At 31.0% G+C, this 18,300-nt stretch overlaps 1 protein-coding gene across 1 annotated transcript; it reads left to right on the forward strand.

Annotated features, from left to right (window-relative positions):
• The first annotated feature begins 252 nt into the window (after positions 1-252).
• On the forward strand, positions 253-14,266 carry LOC134710413 (serine/threonine-protein phosphatase 6 regulatory ankyrin repeat subunit C-like). Its single transcript, XM_063570768.1, has 5 exons — positions 253-463; positions 3,958-4,187; positions 8,282-8,588; positions 10,233-10,541; positions 10,860-14,266. The coding sequence occupies exons 1-5, from the start codon at positions 253-255 to the stop codon at positions 14,264-14,266; spliced, it is 4,464 nt and encodes a 1,487-aa protein (XP_063426838.1).
• Positions 14,267-18,300: the final 4,034 nt, after the last annotated feature.

An 18,300-nucleotide genomic window follows, 5' to 3' on the forward strand; every position in this document is an offset into this window, starting at 1 on the left:
ATTTGTATAATTATGTCTATTATAAAGAAAAGGAATGAAAACGACTTTACTATCTTATTGTAATAAGCCAAGTTATAAAGAATGCTTAACTATCTGTCTTTTAATTAGCAAAAAAATAAAGAAAACTATAATATATTTTTTTTATAATAAGTAAAGGAATAAAAAGACTATACTATATGGCTATAATTAGTAGAGAAAATCAAAGTGTTTCTATTCATTTATAAGTATCAAAGGAGTAAAGAACAATTCACCATGGCATCTGTAGAGGAAGAAAACTATGTCCGAATGAGTTTGTTATTAAGTGGAGTTTCGCCTCGTGCAGCTAGAATCCTCTTTGATAGTGAATTTGCTCCAGCTTGTTTAGGTGCAACAATAAAGAAAGAGTATAACACTTTGTTTGACTTGAAAAAGAAGCATTCAATCAACCAATCACAGTGGAATCTTCTGTTTCCAAGGTTTCCTGGTAAGTACATATTTTTTTTAAAATAATATCCTGTAGTACTATTCCTAAGTATACCACAAAACCCAGCTTTTTGTACTTTTCAAAAGCAAAAATTATACTCTTAAGATATCCTAGTGCTTAAATGGAAATACTATCTATCCTATTCCTAGATCTATTTTGTTTTTTTGTATTCTTACCAGCAAATCATCCCGAATATGTAAGAGATGTTGTCAACTGCACAATATATAAACAACCTTAACAATACCTTAACTAATCAGTGAAAGTTATTTTCTTAAGTCTTCGAAACTTTGAAAATCCGACCGATCTACCAATGTTTCATTTCTTCTATTACAAACGAATCCGTCTATTCACAAGGGTCAACACACTATTTTTTTTTTAGTGAGAATTGATCATTTAGCAGGGAGCCTAGGGATTGCAATAATGTTAAAGATGAATGAAATATCGCATTATCCTTACCTTTTATTTTTTTATTTTAGGAGACTTTAAAAATTGTATTTAAAAGATTTGTTCAAACAAAGACTCTTAAGATAAGCTTTCTATTCCTGAGGTAGAACAGACTTAGTTAGATAGATAGGTTAAGCGGAACCACATGCATGTTTTTTTGTAGTTGCCAAATACAGATATTAAAAATGTCTGATGTCAAATTGTGATGCTTGAACAGGACATTTTATATATCAAACAAGTATTTGCAACCCAATATGAGTTTTTAATTCTAACAAAAAACAAAATTAAAATACTATACGTTTATATATAGATATGAAGTGAGCATAGATTGTAAGAATTTTAATATAAACAGAAGTGGTAAGATTGCCAATGATTCACATACTAAATACCAAAAAAATGTCCTCCAACAATAAGAAAAATCCATAGATTACACTTCAAATAGAAAAGGGCTGCCCTCAACAATAAGTCAAACCTATACATGACACCAAAGACCAAAGGGTTCTATTCAACAATAGATATACCAATATATCAATGGCACCAAAGCCACCAACACTGTGTAAAACTTAGGTTTACGTATATGATCTCTTAAAAGGAAAAATCTAAAATTTAATAAAATTAAACTGATTACAGGAAATGTAAAAACCCTCAGAGTAAATCACGGATATGACATTGATAATGATGCTATATGCCAAAACATTATAGAAAATATTAAAACTGTGTTCACGTGTGGAACAGCAGGAAACTTATATTTAGTGTTAAAACCTTAATAGTTAAAAATTTCTTATTGCCAATGTGTAGTTATGAAATTGAAACGCGGGGAATTCTTCAAAAGAAATAAAAAATATTATTTGGAATTTTATATGGGATGGGAAAGTAAACTTAATTGTCTTGATATAACAAAGGATGGAATGTGCATGATAAGTAAAGACTTATTCATTCGAAGTTAGCAAATAAAGTTTCTTAATCGTATTATTCATGAACCGTTAGAAAGCTTGAATGCGATTGGCAAGTATTGGCTTCGATACTTAAGTATAAAGATAATAGTTTATTACGTAAATGTTCAAACATAAACGGACTTAATCTTAAATATATTCTTTTATTTTACCAGAAAATTATCTAAACATGGTCTAATTTTCTAAAAAAATAATAGAGATAATCCCAAAACTTAGAACGAGGTACTTGATATGAGACTATTTGGTAATTCAAAACATTGATTCCAAATTAAATCATGTTTGTTTCTTCATTTCTAAAAAGAAACATGAAATATATCCAAAACATATGGCACGAAGAAAGCAACGAATTTTACAGTTTGTATATATATTTTTGAAAAACTTGTGGATACAAGAAATTGGATATCGGAATTTTCTAGAATTAAAAGTTCAATACCAATCGACTTCTTACAAATTTTTGAAATTGGTAATAAAATTATTGAAAAAGCAATCATAGAACTGAAACTTTCTAATGACATGTTCATATTAGATAGAATTGACAAAAAAGTCAAACCTGAAGAAATGAAACTCATATACATTCGAGACATGATTAATAAGAATGTATATACAAAATGTCAAAACAAATGGGGTGATTTTTTGGGACCATTTGAAAAAAAAGTTTAAAATCACCAATAAAATTTAAAAAAATCAATGGAAATGTATTCACAATATCATATATTAGGGAAAGTAGACTTAAAAAATGAAATTGTCATACGGAAAATATCATATTTGCCAAACGGGTTATAGAAAATTTGCAACATGTATTTTTCGATTGCAAAACAACCAAAATAATCATTTAGTAAAATCAAAGATATTTTCTCATTAAGGAATGCTCAATTAGATGATGAAAATTTAAAACAATTTATCTTTGGGAGATAGAAGTGCTCAATCACACCACACTTTACTTGTAAATTTCTTTTATATCTTGACAAAATGGTCCTTGTAGAAAATCAGAACAACATCAAATATGACAAGATAAAAATGTCAAGTATAGATATTTTGAATCTTTGGAAATCATACATGATCTATCTGAAATCAAAAATCTAATAATACATTTAAAAGAAAAAATAAACACATACTTAATTGTATATGATAAGTATATACATTTCAGGAGATAACAGTCACAATTTTATGTGGTCAGCCTTTTGTGTCTCTTTAATTTGTATTAGGTAATCCATAGTTTAGAGGTGCACTTGATTATGTTATAATAGTATATTATTCTGGTTTATAGGTGCACTCTATTATGTTATAATGTTACATTATTCTGGTTGAGAGGAGCATTCGATTATATCATAATTTAATGTTTTTTATTACTACATCTAATACTACTTTATACTACTCTACCTCAGTAATAGATTAACTTAGCTGTATTTGGCAAAACTTTTAGGATTTTTTTTTATCCTTAATGCTCTTCAACTACGTACCTTATTTGGCCTTTTAAACATTTTTTGATTCGAGCGCTACTGATGAGTCTTTTGTAGACGAAACTCGCGTCTGGCATAAATATAAAATTATAATCCTGGTATCTATGACGAGTTTATTATAGACAGATATTTCTTTTTCATGCATTGTTATATGAAAGAATCTCAAAAATTATTATACTATTTTTCTGGTAAAACAGTGCACTTTTTTTCTCAGCCTCCTGCTTCTCGGACAGTTGGTTTTAGATGTAAAAGATAATTCTGCACCCTGGGCAACTGAAAAAAATGTAAACAGGAAATTTTTGGAACAAACAAGTATTTATTTTAAAAAAAAAATTGGGTAAAACCCATTGCAACAATCAAGATTTAAGTGCTGCCTTCAACGATGAATAGTTGTAAGCAATACAAGATCAGATAAAGAGAACACATTTCAAAAGAAAAATTAGTTGCGTTATTTAAGCTGTATAAAACTCACCAATCAATGCAACCACTATTATTCCCGGCTTGTACAGAGGTTCAACACTTGTGTGCGCCTAAAAAACAATTCAGAAACTAGTGATTTTACAATAAGTTCTTTTGAGCATACTTGCTATTTGCTTTTATTCCTATTCAAACTTTTAGTAATTTATGTATTCTCCAGATGTTCTAGATTCTAAAACCTTTGATGTGACTTTGATGATACTATTACTGAGGAACTTGACTCCAATGACCCCTCCTTTGTGTGGATTTGACCGTTTACCTTCTGCCATGGAAACCACACCAGCTGCAGATTTAGCAAGAATCAAACACTACAGGAATCACCTAGCTCATCTGAATGATGGCAAACTAGACACAGGGTTCTTCAATACTGCTTGGAATGATATAACTGGTGTATGTAAATTCTCAAAGGTTCACTTGAAAGAGTTTAAGTCGCTTGTTGTAAAACATTTGAAACAAAACTACAAGAAATAAAAAAAAAAAAATTTATTTGCCGTAAACATACTTTTATAGAAAATATATGTTGATTTTTTTTTTATATATGTTAAACGACTAACCTGCAACAAAATTTGCAGAATGCAAAACAAACCTGACAAAGGAATGCTTATCTGGTGACAGTAGCAGTTTTTAACTGTCACTAAAACACACCCAAGGATGTATAAGCACAGAGCCACGTCAAATGAAAAATCATATCAAACTGACAAAACTGTAAAAGGATTATTCAAAAAGAATAATATAAACGACGTCAGCACCCAGAATCATAATTTAGATCAAATACTCTTCACAATAAATACGTCACGTTTTGTGGCATTGATATATTCGTGTGACACATAGTTTATAATTCTGTTCTGATGTACTGATGTAATATCGTAAATTCGTTTTAATTCTGTGGTTTACGTGTTGTAATGTAATATTATATTATTACTATACGTATATGTCCAGGGTATGTTTATGTTTATTTGTACTGTATTCCTGTCATGTAAATTTGCCATTTTAGCGGTATTTTTAACATTTCGATATAAGCCGGTTGTTTATTTAGCCGTTAAACCATGTCCAACTCACCATTTTTCTCAAACTATAAATGCCCTGTACCATGTTAGTGATATAGTAGTGTTTATCAAACCGTCCGTTTATAGGTATGTTTGGCGTTTGATTTTATAACAGTTCAGGTTTTTTTTATGTTCTCTTATTTTCCTCTGATTGTTGATATGTTTCTTTCGGTTTTGATTTGCGATCGGGATTTGTTTTTGCTTAATCGATTTATTACTTTTGAACGGCGGTATACTACTGTTGCAGTTATTGGACAAAACACAAAGTTTTTTTTTAATTTAATTGGGTTTCATACAGGTCGTGCCTCCAAAACTAGTATATATATGATGTACACAAAATCAATTATAGATTTTTGTTTACCTATTCAGTTTATAATGACAAGTTAATAGTTGATGAAAGGCAACTATAGAAAAAACTAAACTCAAATTCTTGACACAGTTTTTGGGTGTGCAAAGTGATTATTCATAAAGTTTTGTCAAAGACGTGGGCGATAGTACCCGAATTTACCTAGATAGCAGCTCTTCACAATTTAAATATAACTTGCAGTACACTTTCAATTCTAAATTCACGCTTTATCTTTCAGAAGTGTTTGACACATGCACAATCACTTGAATTCGTGACATGACATAAATTAGCTGTCTATATAAAAAAGAAGATGAGGTATGATTGCCAATGCGACAACTATCCACAAAAGACCACTTTATCATTAGATACAAAATACTCTGAATGAAATATGTTGTTCAATCTAAAATATGTAAAATAAAATACAAGCGTCACTGGTGAGTATTTTGTAGACGAAACGCGCGTCGGGCGTATTTACAAAATTTAGCTCTGGTATCTATGATGAGTTTATTGGTTATATTGAAAAATATACAAAAAACTATTGTTATTTGAAATTTGTAGTATTGTGGTTTGATTATCAAATTATGAGGGCCAGTTTGAAATATTCGTTATCTAACTCCTACATGTATATTGATTTCTTACTTTATTATTGTTGTATAAACTCGACCACTTTACTCCGAAGGACTTTTTATGATACATGTATGTCTGTGAGTGACTTGGTCCAGTTTAAATACCAATAAATTCATTTACAAAGGCGTTTAATCCTTATTATTTTTTTAAATTGGAAAAAGGGAAAATATGTTTCACGCTCGTAACATCTTTCCCACGTAAGTTGTATATTTGTGTCATTGAATATGCCTGGCGCATGAATTTGTTTATTGGCTTACTCAGAGATATGTACTCCTTGAAATTTGCAATCTGATAAAAATAAACTACAATAACTCTTATCATCATTCAAACGAATCTTTTTGTTTTTGTTATTTTATTTAACGATTAACGTGCAGTGAAATGAATTTTGTTACATGTAACGTCTGTGTTATTATCGCCTCCATCTTGTTTACAATGGTTACGAAAAGAAGTTCGGTCGACGTCGTCGAAAATTAGCCAACGTCAAGATCAACTACCGGAAGTTCTCCCGATCAATTATATCAACTTATTCCCTTATATTCAAATCATAAAAGAATTATTCTTTAAAATGCTCACCTTGACCTATAATGGTTTACTCGTATAAATTGTTGTTTGGATGGAGAGTTGTCTCATTGGCACTCATACCACATCTTCCTATATCTAAATCTAACCTGGTGTATATAGATATAGGAAGATGTGGTGGGAGTGCCAATAAGACAACCCTCCATCCAAATTACAATTTAAAAAAAAGTAAACCATTATAGGTCTTCAACACGGAGCTATAAAGGGCCCCAAAATTACTAGTGTAAACCCATTCAAACGGGAAAACCAACGGTCTAATCTATATAAAAAAAAAACGAGAAACGAGAAACACGTATATATTACGTAAACAAACGACAACTACTGTACATCAGATGCCTGACTTAGGACAGGTGTTTACACGTATTTTAATTGTTCTCGACTTTGTTATTAAATTTGATCACAGTGATGTCCAAATAAAAATGTTTGATAGTTTTCATCAAAAATCAAATTCTTGACTTCCTTAATCTAATCATGCATTTAAATTGAACGTTTGTGTAATCTTATGTTGCAAATAAAATTATGGGGTCCAGTTTTAAAATTGTACCTTCAATTGTCATTGATATGTTAAGGTGACACACATATTTTAAATCACTGGCATCGATTGAACCTGCATTTTAAAAGAATTATTCATTACATTCAATACAAGACAAAATAAATAAATAGTTCATAATTGATAAGACATTTATTCATTTAAGTTAAACTTAGTGCATAGTAACATTGTAAGAACTGAATCTCAAAATGAAAACTACCTGAATTAAAATCATGACTACATTGAAATATTTTATTGACACTGTAAATTCAGTCTTTATCTCAAGTTTTTTTTTTTACCATCATTCTTATATCTAAATCATAAAAATTTATTCAGATTTACCTTCATTTGCAATAACTATTTTTACTTTTCAGACCGTTCTACAAAAATCAAAATAATATATGCATGCAATATTTTTTGTAGTATTTAGACTCATTAAATAATACTCTTAAAAAGATATGTTAACTTGATAATTCTTGATAGAAATTTTTGTTAAATTATTTAATATTGCACTGCTTCCACCTAAATTATCAAATTGGTCCACATTTGAGTACAAAAGGGTCCAAAATCAAAATGTGTTCGATTTCACCAAATAATAATGAATTCTTTGGATGTTCTAAATCTAACCATGTATTCAGTATTAAATAGATATTTGATATAAAACGTAAAAGTCCATTTTGTTTTACTACATTCATTCTGTGTACGAAACCTATGAAGTGTCATATATTTAATCCCCATCCCAGTTCAGAGCCTTATCAGGAATGAATGTTGTGTTCATACTTACCCAAGAGGTACGAAAGATACCAGCGGGACAGTCAAACTCATAAATCGAAAATAAACTAACAACGCTATGACAAAAAATGAAAAGGACAAATAGACTATCACAGAACACAGATCATGTTTAAATTTCTACCTGAGTGACATCATTTTTTATGTTTTATTATTGCGCTCCTTTAAAAATTGAAAATTGACAAATTTGATATTTTTCACACTTTATTACTTTACTGTTCTTGAGTTATGCAACTTTAACACTAGATATATATTTTTTTGTAAGCACTTTAATTTCATTTTAAAGCTTAAAAGTTTGAATTATGAACTTGACCTTATTATCACCAAGGACCCTTCATCTATGGACCCTAGGTCACTTACTAGTTGCTTTTGTGTCTGAAGATATTCCATTTACATGTATGACTTGTTTGTTATAGTGTCATAGTCATACATGAATTGTACCGACTTCCTCTTTATCTCCAAGTTTTATTGAAATCTTCGAGAAAATGATAAATTTATACAATAATTGTGACAACTCCTATTATTTGCAATACATATACAATACTAATTATCTTACTTTATTTCTTAGGCTGTTCATAGATTAGGTGGGCAGAATATGACACAGGAGTGTGATCAGCTAAAAACCAAACCGCTTGATCAAACCATCCAAGAAATAAGGATAGACATCAAATGGTCTAATGATGAAATCATGGAGCTAAATAAATCTGTAACAACTCTGAAACGCCAAAATGAGGATATGAGTGAATCCCAAAAATTCCTACAAAAAAAAATTAAAAAAGTAAAGAAATCCCACAAAAACCACCATGCCAATATGACAAAGAAAATGGAAATAATAGAAAGCTCACAGCAGGATACAGTACCATGGAATACTCGAGGTAACCAGTAGTCAGATAATATTCAATTTGGAGTATTAGTAAAATGGTTTTGCTCTTTGTTAAAAAAATATGTTAACCTATAAGTACTAACATCCACATCTTTTGTTATCATACCACATATACTTCTGATATCAAAAGAAGCACTGCCTGTGTATCTTTCCACATAAAGCTATGTTAAACAACTTGGAGTAGTAAGCATATTAAGACCTTGTCAACCTTTTGCTGCAGCTTAAATTTCTCTTTATTCTCTAGTTATCAAGTACAATATTACATTCGATAATCAATATAATTGATGTTCATTCGAGTAAACATCTTTCATTGCAAGGTATGTACATCATACAGTGTTCACCAGCATTTGACCTAATTTTTGGATCACTCATCAATGTCAAAATTTTCCTGATTTGTTTCTTGAATAATAAGCAAAAGCAGTGCTTCAAAAATGGTTGTATTGTCAGGACTTGACCGATAAATTATAATTATAACTTGTTGTGACGTACCTCAAAATCATTTGATATGCTGGGTCTTAAATGTATTAATTTTTAGATTTTCGGTCTAGTTTTTATGTTTCTCCAAATTGTTTCTTTAATATGCTGAATCTAACCGTGTATTAACATTATCAAATTGGTCCAACTTTGAGTACAAAAGGGTCCAAAATCAAAATGTGTTCGATTTCACCAAATAAAAATTAATTCTTTGGATGTGCTAAATCTAACCATGCATTCAGTTATGGATAATTGAATATACAATGTAAAAGTCCATTTTGTTTTACTACATTCATTCTGTGTACGAAACCTATGATGTGTCATATATTTAATCCCCATCACAATTCAGAGCCTTATCAGGAATGAATGTTGTGTTCATACTTACCCAAGATGGACGAAAGATACCAGCGGGACAGTCAAACTCATAAATCGAAAAAAAAACTAACAACGCCATGACCAACAATGAAAAGGACAAACAGACAATCAATAGTAAGCATGACACAACATAGAAAACTAAAGAATAAGGAACACAAACCCCACCAAAAACTAGGGGTGACCTCAGATGCTCCGCAAGGGTAAGCATAATCCAACTTTAAAGATTTGATCCCTGTGGTTGTATCACGCTGAGGCATGTTAATCATTTAGATAAAACATATTTCAAATATGTAGGAGTCATTGTTTGGTCTATAGTAGAATTTATTCATATTAAATGCAAAACAATAGAAGAATTTTATAAAGAAATAAACTAAATATTCAAAGCTTAGAAATAAGATTAGTGAATATCAACGAAGTGAACCATTGATTGAATCCATGTAATTGTAGACTAATCGGTAATATAGATCAATCGATTAATTTTCACAATTTTTTTTCCATTTATATGATGAAATTGGTATTTTAGCCAGAAATGAAGAACTACTCAAAACCTGGAAGGACAGTAACGATAAGATGTTTATAAACACAATAGCTGTACAAAGTATTATACACACATATGTTATACAACAATCAGCTGATTACTTTTATAATGAATTTATTTGTTTTGCGGTCACTCATTGAATATTTTTTATATTTGAATTCTTGGATTAATCATTTTCTTATCATCCAGATACAATATATGGTATTTCTATGTCAGACATGATAAAATATTTCTTAATTTTTATTTTAGAAAAAAATAATGAAACACTTAAAAAATGGAAGGACAATGATGATACAATGTTTATCAATACAAGAGCAGCCCAGAATGTACTCAAATGCATTAAAGAAAACAGTTGTGTAACTATTACAGCTAGTTCTGGTGTAGGCAAGACAGCAACACTTAGACATGTGGCTTTGGAAATGGTAGAAGACGGATATGATGTTCTTATTGTGAGAGAACCGAGTGACATTCTGAGGTTTTATAATCCAAAAAAGAAAACTTTGTTTGTTTTTGATGACTTATGTGGAAACTTCTCGATGGACAAGAGTGACATTAAAAGTTGGGAACCAATCATGGAAGATATAAAACAAAATTTTAATCAAAAACAAAAACAAAAACAAAAACAAACAAAACTACTTGTTGCATGTCGGTTACAAGTTTACCAAGATGAGAAGTTTGATGCATTATCAGCTTTTAAGTCATGTGTATGTAACATGTTATCAGAAAACAATTGCCTTTCAAAAACTGAAAAAGAATTAATAGCTAAATTGTATCTCAATGCAAAAGCATCTGAGATAAGTGACTTTTATGATTTATATGACTGCTTTCCTCTTTTATGTAAATTGTATCATGATAATCCTAAACCTGTTATTACAGATTTCTTCCAGAATCCATTTTCAGTTTATGAAACATTGATTGATCAGTATCTAAAGAAAGGGCATTACATTAAATACTGTGCTTTGGCTTTATGTGTTATATTTAACAACAAGTTAAAGGAAGAAATGTTAACAGAAGAGTTGAATGAAGAAACCAGGAATATCATTGAAAACACATGTGAGGCATGTAAATTAGACAGAGGAACATCAAGACTGGTACTACAGGATGAACTTGACTCACTCATACAAACATTTATAAAGAAAGATCAAAACATGTACAAGATAATACATGATAAAATATTTGATTTTCTTGTTCAGATCTATGGACAAAAGATATTATATTGTTTGATAAAGAATGCAGACAGTGGTTTGATAAGGGAACGATTTTTATTAGAAACAAAAGAGAACATGGATCCTTTTATTACTGTAGTACCTGAAAAATATCATCAGATGTACATACAGAGATTGATTGATGACTGGTCAAAGGGAAAAGTTCAAGATGTATTTAGTAACATCAACATGAAGATTCCTCTGTTCAGAAAGACATTGCTCGCCTGTTTGAACAAACTTGATCAATCCCGCCAAAGACAGTTGGCTCATACCTGGGACGATAGTAAACTATTTAAAGATCTTTTGCATGATAAAGACCATGTATATGATACTCCTTTATTACTTTGTAGTTATTTGGGATATAATTCGTTGTTTAAGTGGTGTTGTGATCATGGTGTAAAAATAAACAGGTGTACATACAATGGTCAGTCTCCCATAATGACTGCTAGTGAATATGGTCGTACAGAAATACTGAAGATGTTGTTAGACAAAGAAGCAGACTACAATAAATGTGACTTGAGTGGAAGGTCACCTGTAATGGGGGCTTGTACACATGGTCATACTGAAATAGTAAAGATTTTGATAGACAGAGGGGCAGACTATTATACATTTACATGCGATCTGTGTGACCAGTCACCTGTCATGGCAGCTTGTAAACTTGGTCATACTGAAATAGTAAAGATGCTATTAGACAAAGGGGCAGATTGTAATCAATGTGATGAAGATGAGAAAGCACCTATAATATGGGCTTGTGAGCATGGTCATACAGATATAGTGAAGATGTTGTTAGACAGAGGTACAGACTGTAATACATGTGACTGGTTTGGTACATCACCTTTAATTGCGGCTTGTGAACATGGTCATAAGGAAATTATAGATATGTTGTTAGACAGAGGAGCAGACTGTAATACATGTGACTGGTTTGGTTTAACACCTGTAATGGCGGCTTGTGAACATGGCCAAATTGAAATAGTAAATATGTTGATAGAAAGAGGAGGAAAATATAACGAATATGACGGAAATGGTCGGTCATCTGTAATGGCGGCTTGTGAACAGGGTCATACAGAAATAGTGAAGATGTTGCTAGACAGAGGAGCAGACTGTAATACATGTGACTGGTTCGGTACGTCACCTTTAATGGCGGCTTGTGAAAATGGTAATACAGAAATAGTTAAGATGCTGTTGGGCAGATGTGCAGACTATAAAAACTGGGATAATGATGATCAGTTACCTGTAATGGCAGCTTGTGCATATGGTCATACAGAAATAGTTAAGATATTATTAGACCAAGAAGCAGACTTAAAACACTGGGATGAGGATGACCAGTTACTCATAATGACGGCTTGTGTACTAGGTCATACAGAAATGGTACAGATGTTGTTAGACAGAGGGGTAGACTGTACAAAATGTAAAAAAGATGGGGTGTCACCTATAATGGAAGCTTGTGCCCATGGTCGTACAGAAATAGTAAAGATGTTGTTAGACAGAGGAGCAGACTGCAATAAATGTGACTGGTATGATCGGTCACCTGTAATGAAGGCTTGTGAATATGGTCACACAGAAATAGTGAAGATGATGTTAGACAAAGGAGCAGAATGTAATGAATGTGACAGGAGTGACCAGTCTCCTGTAATGAAGGCTTGTGAACATGGTCATATAGAAATAGTAGGGATGCTGTTAGACAGAGGAGTAGACTGTAATACATTTGACTGTTGGGGTCAGTCACCTTTAATGGTGGCTTGTGAACATGGTCATACAGAAATAGTAAAGATGTTGTTAGACAGAAGAGCCGACTTTAATAAATGTGACAATGATGGTCAGTCACTTCTTATGAAGGCTTGTGAACATGGTCGTACAGAAATAGTAAAGATGTTGTTAGACAGAATAGGAGACTTAAATAAAGGTGACAATGATGGTCAGTCGCTTCTTATGAAGGCTTGTGAACATGGTCGCACAGAAATAGTAAAGATGTTGTTAGACAGAGAAGCAGACTTTAATAAATGTGACAATGATGGTCAGTCACCTCTTATGAAGGCTTGTCAACATGGTCATAAAGAAATAGTAAAGATGTTGTTAACAAGAGGAGTAGACTGCTATAAATGTGTCTGTTTTGGTAATTCACCTGTAATGAAGGCTTGTGAACACGGTCATAAAGAAATAGTAAAGATGTTGTTAGCGAGAGAGGTAGACTGTTATAAATGTGATCATGGTGGTTGTTCACCTATAATGGAAGCATCTAAACATGGTCGTACAGAAGAAGTAAAAATATTGGTAGAGAGAGGAACAGACTACAATAAATGTGACTGGTTGGATGGATCACCACTGATTAGGGCTTGTGAAAATGGTCACACAAACATAGTGAAGATGTTGATAGACAAGGGTGTAGACTGTCATAAATGTGATTATGTTGGTTGTTCGTCTTTAATGAAGGCATGTGAACATGGTTATGCAGAAATAGTTAAGATCTTGTTAAACAAGGGAGCAGACTATAAAAAATGTGATAATAATGGTTGCTCACCTATAATGAAGGCTTGTGAACATAATCATACAGAAATAGTTAAAATCTTAGAAGACAGAGGAGCAGACTATGATAAGTGTGATAATAGCGGTTGTTCACCTGTAATGAAGGCTTGTGAACTTGGTAATACAGAAATAGTTAAGATGATGTTGGACAGAGGAAGAGACTTTAATAAATGTGATTATAGAGGTTGTTCACCTTTAATGAAGGCTTGTGAACCAGGTCATACAGAAATAGTTAAGATGTTGTTAGACAGAGGAGCAGACAGTGATAAATGCGATAATGATGATCGGTCACTAGTAATGAAGGCGTGTGAGTATGGTCACACAGAAATAGTAAAGATGTTATTACAAAGAGGAGCAGACTGCAATAAATGTGACATGTATTGTATGTCACCTCTAATGAAGGCTTGTGAACATGGTCATACAGAAATAGTAAAGATGCTGTTAGACAAAGGAGCAGATTGTAATTTGCTTGATAAAGATGGTCGGTCAGCTGTAATGCAAGCTTGTGAACATGGTCATAAAGAAATAATGGAGATAATTTTAGACAGACTGTAGACTTTAATAAAGAAGAAAAAAGCGTGGTCAATTAACCGTTATAAGGGCTTGTGAGCATGGATATATAGAAATAGTAAAGGTAGTTAAACAAAGGAGCAGATTGTAATTCGTATGATGAAGATGGTCGGTCACTTGTTATGATGGCCCGTCAGTATGGTTTTACAGAAATTGTATTGATGTTGTTAGAAAGAGTAGGCATATTCATAAATGTGATTGTCATAGTGGGTCACATGGTTATGAAGCCATGTGAACATGGTCATGCACAGATATTGAAGATGCTACTAGACAGAGGAATAGACTTTATAAAATATGATTATTATGATCAATCACCTGTAATGAAGGCTTGTGCATATTGTAATAAGAAAGGGAATGAATAGTAAAAATGTTGTAAGAAAGAGGAGGATACTGTAATAAATGTGAAAGGATGCGTCAGTCAACTGTTATAAACCTTTTTTGTATATTAATGTGTCAACCTTTGGTGTGAATTGGAAGTCTTTTCTTAAAAGTAAAATCTCAAAAATACTGAACTCCAAGTGTCAAAAATTACCTTAAGTATTTTAAAGTTATCTCCTTTTGTATTGAGTTCAGCAAATGAAGTGAAATTTGGAAATTTAATAATATTGGGAAAAAAGAATACAGGTTGATTATTTTGTTCAACTATTATTTAAAGGTATATCAAAATATTATTTACTACTATGATACTTACATGTAAATAACATTACATACTTTTATCTGAAGTTTTTCAAAAGAAAATATGATTTCGAAATTTTGTATAATCATTAGAATTTGAAGTTAAGTTTTATTGAACTAATTGATAGGCATTGTTGAGAAATATTTATACTATGAAAGATGTGTTTTACATTTTAAATATAAAAGATTCTGATAAAGTCAGTATTGCTCACAGATAGATCTATGTGTTTTTCCTACTAGAGGATAATATTTTGCAGTGAAATTGTCCGCCATTTCCTTATTTAGTGTATATCGAATAGTAATGATGTGTCTTTAATTAATATTATGATTATGTTTAATTATTTTTTATATTTCTAATTGAAACCTTTTTGATTATCCATGAACAAATGTTGGTTACTTTGAAAACTTTTTCATGTTTCAGATTTGAGAAATGTTAACAATTGTAATATTCAGAAAGGGAGATAATCATGGTTTTGTAAATTTTATATAGCATTGTACAAATAAATGTTTCAGATGCATCTAATTGGTATTTGAAAAAGCAATCTTTATTCCAAGTTAAATTTCATTTAATTTATTATCCGCGTTGCAATAGATTTATGATCTTTTGTGTTTTTCAATTTTTCTAAATATTGATATATTCAGCGTTGATACTTAATGTGATAGCTTTTGTATATGAAATGTAAAAATGTGCCTAGGTTAGTTCCCCCTAAATTAAATAGTATTTATCAATTAAATGTTTATCTAAAGTTAAATTTGATTTAAACATATAAAGATAGAAGTAAGGATTGGTAATTTTACTGTTTAAGTATGTTAATATTAATATTATATACATAAATATCTAGTAATTGGTTGCTGTGTGTACATGGGAAAAAACTACCATTTCATTTAATCAGTTGGGGCTGCATTTCATTTTTATGCAGCCCAAAACACCATATCTGTTTAAAGGGGAATAATCCTTACAGACATTGATTGTCTCCCATATTACTTTCTCTTCCTTGTGCATGCAATAACTGTTCAGTGTTCTATTGTGATGTATTTTATTTTATTATTTCATTGTTATAACAAATCATTGTAATCATTGTATGCAATCTAAAACCCGAAAAGGTTCCATGATTGGATTAATAAGTATTCTTATACTTATTCTTTTTTAACTTTTTATGTGTTTATAATTTTTTAAGACTTTTAATTAATTTAACTTTTCTCTCGTACCTTTCCGTTTAAAGTTAGTTTGATTTATAACAAGATTCCGATTTCATTTGGTATTGAGTCGGCCTTGCACATGCCTTCAAATACTCCCAGGAATGTATCATTCCACTTGCGTCTCGTCTGTGTTAAATTCATCCTTCTCGAGAATAGAGTTTGTCACCACTTCGGTGCGGTTCGCCAGAGTGAGTAACTCCTTTTTTGTGCAATTTTTACTTTTTTTCACAACGCGAATCAAATTTACTTTAAGACTGATTCTGGGAACACTTTATTTTTAATTTTCATTTGACACCCTTTACTTTTGAACTCTATTTAAGAAACAAATCTAACTCTTGTTTATCTGACTTTTTGTTTAATATTATTGTACATTTGTGAATATATATAAATGCATTTAATTAATTGTTTGTTGTTCAGCATTAATCTGATATCTGGTATCTAGATGGTGGAATATGGACGACGTACTTGCCACTACACGTCCCGGGAGGTGTCGTCACCGACCCCTTTCGTTACAGTATTACCAATAGTCCAGTCAAACTAATATTTAACCTCAAACTAATTGCAGCAGAAAATGTTTTAGATCTAATCAATAGCATTATGCCCAGAAAAAATCCCATAAAATCTAACTTGAAGAAAACTCAAATTCTTTTTTAATTTCCTCTGGAAATTAAAATTGGAAGGGGAGATAATTCTTGCAAAAATTAGTCTTTTTTCAGGTTTTGGTTGTTTTTCTTGAAATTTATATAAAGTATGATACTTAGATGAGGTTATAAGTTTGTATTTGCTAAATTATATAATCTTATGCATATGAAATGTACAAAACCGAAGTGTTATGGGTAGTTTTATTTTATTCGTGCATCTTTCATTGAAGAAATTGCAAATTTGAAACTTTGTGAACAGTTTGAAAAAATAATGTGTAAATTTGGTATTGTATAAATCTGTATATTATATTTTTCAGCAACTTACTTATCTAAAGAAACTTTACACCACAAAAAGAAGAATACATGCTTAATTATTTTTATTAAATTTGAGATTCTTTACCTTGACATGTTCAAAAATTCAATAAATCGTCAACTTATGAATTACAAAATCTAGATTATAGCTTGATTAAATATATTATAACACATTTAAAGTTGTTTGTTATATACTAATTACCGTTAAAAAATCAAGAATCAATACATTCTGGTGAATAGAAGCTTTACAGTTATAATTTTGTATCAATTTTTATTGATATTTCTGCCTTTTTTGCAAGAGTTATCTCCCTTTTCAATGCCAATCTCCAAAGGAATTATAAATGGTAATTTCTTTTAGTCGTCCTTCAGCTAGATTTCATGGGAGTTTTTTCTGTGTATATTTGGGGTATAATGCTATAGATTAAAACTTAAAAGTCTTCTGTTACAATTACTTTTGGGTTAGTGTCAAATGTATGCTAGATTGACTGGACTACAATAGTATTTCAACTGATCGGGCGGAGCTTTTGTTTTAATTTGCATTAGAACAATCTATTTGAAGATGTTTGTGATAAAAATGAGTTCCGTTATGATTATTTTTTAGTTCTTATCACCTATCAGTGTCATCAAACGCATTAACAATACAACTTAGTGTATGGTATGGTACGGATAACCGGAGTCTTAATTGATGAGTTTATCCCAAAACTGTTGTCTATAGATGGACTGGTCGTAAATAAGCGAACGTCGTAAACCACAGCCAAGTCAAGTGAAATAAATCTAGTTATATAATGTGAATATATGAATGTACAATAAATACATCAACAGCACATTTCTGCTTTCGTAAGCTAGTTTTGTCGTTTTTCGGAGGCTACACAAGGAAAGTTAAAAAAGAAAGTCCCTAATCAAATGGAAAAAATCAAAAGCTCTAACACATCAATCGAATGAATATCAACTGTCATATTACTGACTTGGTTCAGATATTTTCTTTTGTCGCAAATGGGTGATTAAACCTGGTTTTAAAGGTAACTAAAGATATCACTTGTATGACAGTCGTATCAAGTTATATTATATTGACTCGATGTGTGAACAAAACAAACAGACATAATAGGTAATAATATAAAAATTTCAAAAATAGGGGTTCATTAGTCAATATTGTGTTATAAACTTCATTAATACAAAACAAACAAATATGTT

This window comes from Mytilus trossulus, chromosome 3 (assembly GCF_036588685.1).
Source record: "Mytilus trossulus isolate FHL-02 chromosome 3, PNRI_Mtr1.1.1.hap1, whole genome shotgun sequence".
NCBI classification, from domain to species: Eukaryota; Metazoa; Mollusca; class Bivalvia; order Mytilida; family Mytilidae; genus Mytilus; species Mytilus trossulus.